This window comes from Rhinatrema bivittatum, chromosome 13, assembly GCF_901001135.1.
Source record: "Rhinatrema bivittatum chromosome 13, aRhiBiv1.1, whole genome shotgun sequence".
Lineage (NCBI taxonomy): Eukaryota > Metazoa > Chordata > Amphibia > Gymnophiona > Rhinatrematidae > Rhinatrema > Rhinatrema bivittatum.
Window position 1 is genome coordinate 1,478,415 of NC_042627.1, and position 5,606 is coordinate 1,484,020.

Consider the following 5,606-nt stretch of genomic DNA (forward strand, 5'->3'; position numbering starts at 1 on the left):
ATGATAGCCAGTTTTATTTACCTGTTTTATCTACCATTTCGGATAACACTAGTAAGAACTTCTGGTTGTTTACCTGCTATTAAGAACTGGATTGTTGAAAATAGGCTCTTGCTCAATTGAAAAAAAATGAAATTCTATTTCTTTATAGATATTCTCCAGTTGATCCTTTCATTTTTGCTTTTTTGTAAATGTTCCTATAGTTATATCTAGCAAACTTCAGAATCTGGGGATCATATTTGACTCTTCTTTATTTTTCAAACCCCAGGTCAGTAATTTAATTCACAACTGTTTTCATAAACTCTGGCTATTGCTCCACATTCAACCTTTCCTCTTGGAAGCTGATCTGAGAACTAAAACCCAGGTCTTAATTTCTCAGGTGAGCTTTTGTAATGTCTTCTACTTTGGCCTTCCCCAGCCTTACAATCATACAAAATTCCACAGCTCGCCATATGATGGACACCAAGTAAAGAGATCACATTATGCTGCTCTCTCCAAACTTCACTGGCCACCTAATTCTTGGTAAGTGAAATTCAAGATTATTACTTTAATTTTGAAAGCAATTAATGGCATTTCTCGATTATATTTTAATTCACCACTTAAGATCTATCAACCAGCATGCTTACTCAGATCATTTTCCAAAAATTTACTTGAATTTCGTATCTTTTGGCAAGTCTGGTTATATGATTCATAAGAAAGAATCATTTTTGTTGCTGGACCTATTCTATGGAATTTGCTGCCAGATACTGTGAGAAGTGAATCTGAACTACTGAAGTTTTGTTAAAGTTTTAAAAAAAATGTATTCCAGCAAGTATTTTCCTAATAGTTTTTAGTCAGGAAAGCAAATTTATTATTGCACACAGTTTTAATTGTGATTACAATTCATAAACGTTACACACATAATAGATTCTGGTGTTTTGCAGCCTATATCTAAGGTTTCATACTCTGTAAAGATGTTTCATGCTCTGTAAAGGCGCACTTGAATAACCAAGTTTTCAGTTCCACTTTAAATTGCTTTTTTTCTGCCTGTAATCTCAAATACATTGGTAGTCAGTTCCAGACTTTTGTTCCAGCAATAGATATAACACGTTCTCTTACATGGCTGAGTCTTGCTGATTTAATTGTAGGCACTGATAAAAGACCCTTTTTGGGTCTTTTAAAACCATTTAAAAAGCAGCTAATTAGAACTTTAAAAATATACTATGTTTAAAGCCTTGACCTTTCCCTACATCCCGTAAAACATTAAAATATAATAGTTTATTTATTTATAACTTTTTTTATACCGAAGTTCAGGTAACAGAATTACTTATCACTCCGGTTTACATTATAACAAGTAGAAAACAATGACAACATATGTCTTACAATGAACAAGGGAGTGAACAACTTGGATAATATAACATAACTAGGAACAGTAGCAGTATGCACTATTAGAGCGAGACTAGCACATGGGGAGGGAGGTTTGCTGATGGGGGGGGGAGGGGGAAGGAAGGTTGTTCGTGGAGGGGGGGAGGAGGGAGAAATTTCTTATTGATGAGTAAAAACATGAGCATAGGTTCTGGACGTCAACAGTATGAAAACAGTCTATGGGAGCTGTGGAAGACTAAGTAAGTTAAGGGAATGCTTGACCGAATAGCCATGTCTTGAGTCTTTTTTTGAACGTGTTGGGGCAATGTATCAGCCTTAGCTCTGGAGGAAGCAGATTCCACTGTTTGGGGCCTGCTGTGGATAGAGCTCTTTTACTTAAAGATGTTTTCATGGGAGGTGCATGTAGAGTTCCTCTTTGTGCTAATCTTAGCGGTCGGGAAGACGTCTGAAGCTGAAGAGGGATTCTGAGGTCCAGTGGATTGTTGTTGAATATGGCTTTGTGGGTGATTGATAGAAGTTTAAACAGGATTCGAGATTTGACTGGGAGCCAGTGGAGCTTCTTTAGAATTGGTGTTATATGATCTCTTTTGTTGGATTTAGTGAGACACCTTGCTGTAGCGTTCTGTAACAGTTGAAGAGGCTTTAGGGTGTAGAATGGGAGACCGTGAAGCAGTGAATTACAGTAGTCCATTTTCGAGAAGATGTTGGATTGTAACACTGACCTGAAATCGTGATTAAATGTGCAGCCAAGCCGCACATTTTACTTTCAGAAATTAACGCCTGCCCAAAGGTAGGCGTTAATTTCGGACAGCAGAGGGGAAGTGTACAGAAAAGCAGAAAAAAACTGCTTTTCTGTACACCCTCCGACTTAATATCATAGCGATATTAAATCGGAGACCCCAAAAGTAAAAAAAAAATAAATTAAAAAATTGGCCCACGGCCCGCGGGTCGGAAGATGGCCGCTCAATTTTGCCGGCGTCCGTTTTCCAAACCCATGGCTGTCAGCGGGTTTGAGAACCGATGCCGGAAAAACTGAGCGTCAGCTGTCAAACCCGCTGACAGCCGTCGCTTCTTTTACCGAGGGCCCTAATTTGCATAGGCCACCCTCCTGAATCACGTGCCCAGGAGAGTGGCCTGTGCATGCGCTGGGAGAGCGGGCACTCGCCAGCTCTCCCGCGCATTTTTCTGTATCGGCCTGTCAGACAATAAAAGAACTAGGGGGCACTCCATGAAGTTAGCCAGTAGCTCATTTAAAACAAATTGGAGAACATTATTGTTCACTCAACACATAATTAAGCTCTGAAATTCATTGCTAGAGGATGTGTTTATGGCAATTAGTGTAACTGGGTTTAAAAAAGGTTTGGATAAGTTCGTAGAGGAGAAGTCCATAAACTACTATTAATCAATCTAATTAATGTTTGTGTATTTGCCAGTTACTTGTGACTGGGATTGGCCACTGTTAGAAACAGGATGTTGGGCTTGATGGACCCTTGGTCTGACCCAATATGGCACGTCTTATGTTCATATGTAATTTAATGCAAAACCTTTGCAGCAAGGGTGTCTGATGGCATGCTTTCTGAATTATATTGTTATTATCATATTTTAATTCTATGTTTATGATTGGACTCACTTCAAATTTTCTAATATTATTTTCTATTTTATTCCTACAGATAAAAGTTTCTGCCACAATGGAAGGAAAGAACCAGACCATGTCCATCAAATTTTATATGATGGGATTATCTAGTGAACCACACCTCCAACCCATATTTTTTGCCATATTCTTTATTATCTACATGCTAGCCTTGCTGGGCAATACTTTGATCTCTACCATCATTACCACTGACTCACGTCTTCATACTCCCATGTACTTCTTTCTCATCAACTTGTCCATCTTAGACATCTGTTGCACAACGGCTGCTATTCCTAAGATTTTACAGGTCATCCTGTCAGAGGAGAAATCTATTTCCTATTCTGGATGCATTGCTCAGTTATGTTTCTTCTCTGGAGCCTTGAGTACAGAGACCATGCTCTTGACAGTGATGGCGTACGATCGCTATGTTGCAATATGCATTCCATTTCATTATGCAGCCATCATGAATAAGATGACTTGCTTTCTTCTGGCTGCAGCTGTCTGGCTGGGTGGATTCATGAATTCAATGGTGCAAACTGGCTTAATTCTGAGGCTAAAATTCTGTGAGAAAAACATTCTTCACCACTTCTTCTGTGAAATCCCAGCAGTGTTAAAGGTAGCTTGCTCCGACACTTACATCAACAATGTGATGATTATAATGGCAGATGTTCTAATGGGCATGGTTTGCTTCCTTTTAACAGTCATATCTTACACATACATCATTTTAGCCATATTAAAAATCCGTTCTGCTGATAAAAAGATGAAGGCGTTCTCTACCTGTGCATCTCACCTCACCGTTGTATCATTATTCTATGGAGGTGTAATATACACTTATGTTCGACCTGCTTTCAGCAATTTCCTGGAGGCAGACAAAGTCATATCTGCAGTTTATGCTATTATCTCTCCTGTGCTGAACCCTATTATTTACAGTTTAAGAAACAAAGAGGTTATCAATGCTCTTAGAAAACTAGTGGGAAGAACTGTATTTTCACAAAGATAGTAACAGTTTGAAATATACTAGCACACAGAAAGAAGGGTAGAGACTGCATATACTTATAACTGGGAGCAGTCTAAGGCTTAGCTTGCATCCCTGCTATGTGTCATAGCTGACCTTGTTCAAGAAGCCAGAAATGAATTATGGGGAATTTTCAACTGTTGACAATTTTCAGAGGACTGTATCTGGTCACTGAATATCTAAGTTGTTACTCGTCTGCATCACTGGGGGTAGAAGATTTTCCTCTCAGTGTGGCTAAATCTTTCTCCCTATATTCACTAAGTAGATTTAGCTGCAGAAAAATGGAACATCTTAGGGGTGGTGTAGGGTCGATAGAGGGAAAGTTCATGAGTAAATTTGATTTTTGAAAATTCATGTATATTTTCAAAAGTGCAGTAGAAAGAGAAGGAGCAAGGTTCATGGATACTTGTACACCTGCAGAACTTGGAGATAATTTTCAAAGAGGAATTTTCCCTTGGTCCATGAATCTAGGTGGGCTACTGAAAATTGCTCCTATAGCTATCAATTACACAGCCTAGGAGACAAAGAGAAGCCCAAGGAGTCCTGATAGTGTAAAGCAGAGCCAACAGTGGTATGAACAGTGATGAGAGGGACAAAGTATCTTGTACCCGGTCCTTATCTTCTACTTTCGGATTGACTTTTGGCTTGACCCCTGCTTTCCCTGACCATCCTTGGACTGACTTCTGATTTTGACCCTTGTTCATTTGACCGCCTGTCCTTGTCTGCCGCCTGTCCTGACCACAGCCTGCTCATCGTTGCTTCTACAGATATTACCTTGGACTTGGCCTTTCAGGCTTCAGCCTTCCACTACTCGGGCACCACCTGTCTTGCCTCCCATACTCCCGTACTCCAGGGCTCCTGCCTCCCTTACTCCATTGGCGCCCAGGGCTCTGGATCCCTGCCTCATCTGAATTCACCTTCATCTTCCTGGTACCACTGTTGTCCCCTGCCTGTTTACGACATCGTAACCTGGGTGTCCTCGGATGGAGGCCCACCTAAGACCAGCCGGCCTGGCACCCAAGGGCTCAATCTGCGGGGAACGAGGACTGCTATTGGCGAAGCTCCCGCTGGCCTCCATCACTCAGCCTGCTCTGCCTATCAATGGTGGGGCCCCGTAGGGCTTGTCCTGTGGGTAGCGTCAACCCCACCTTTGGCCAAGGGTCTACCTCCAGTGTAAGAATTATTTTTTAAAGAATTTGTATTATCTTTAAATTTCCATTCACCAACTCTCATTCAAATAAGAAAACTTGGTTTCAGGACTCTGGCAATGTTCACCTATTGGCCCCCCCCCCCCCCTCAATTGTTTCTGTTTTCAGGGGTGGACTACTGTACATCGCTCCTTATTGGTCTTCCTGTTATGCCTCACGCCCATTACAGACAATTAAAAATATCGCAGCTCGTCGCCTCATTCAGAAACATATTATACCTGTTCTGGTTTTTTTACGCTGGCTCCTGATAAAGCTTCTATATACACTGCAATCTTGCCTCCATCATTCATAACCTTCGTAACAACATCCCCTTGCCTTGGATCAGTGCCACACTGAATCTTCGTATATGTGCATGTTCTCTTTGGTCATCAAAATAAGGCCTCATCGACAT

General features: G+C 40.9%; 1 protein-coding gene across 1 annotated transcript; it reads left to right on the top strand.

Annotated features, from left to right (window-relative positions):
- Window positions 1-3,050: 3,050 nt before the first annotated feature.
- LOC115075263 (olfactory receptor 13A1-like) lies at window positions 3,051-3,992 on the top strand. Its single transcript, XM_029575557.1, has one exon. The coding sequence runs from the start codon at window positions 3,051-3,053 to the stop codon at window positions 3,990-3,992; it is 942 nt and encodes a 313-aa protein (XP_029431417.1).
- The last annotated feature ends 1,614 nt before the right edge of the window (window positions 3,993-5,606 follow it).

Bases quoted from the DNA above. Each gene is read 5' to 3' on its own strand.
- LOC115075263 (XM_029575557.1), top strand. From the start codon at position 3,051: ATGGAAGGAAAGAACCAGACCATGTCCATCAAATTTTATATGATGGGA.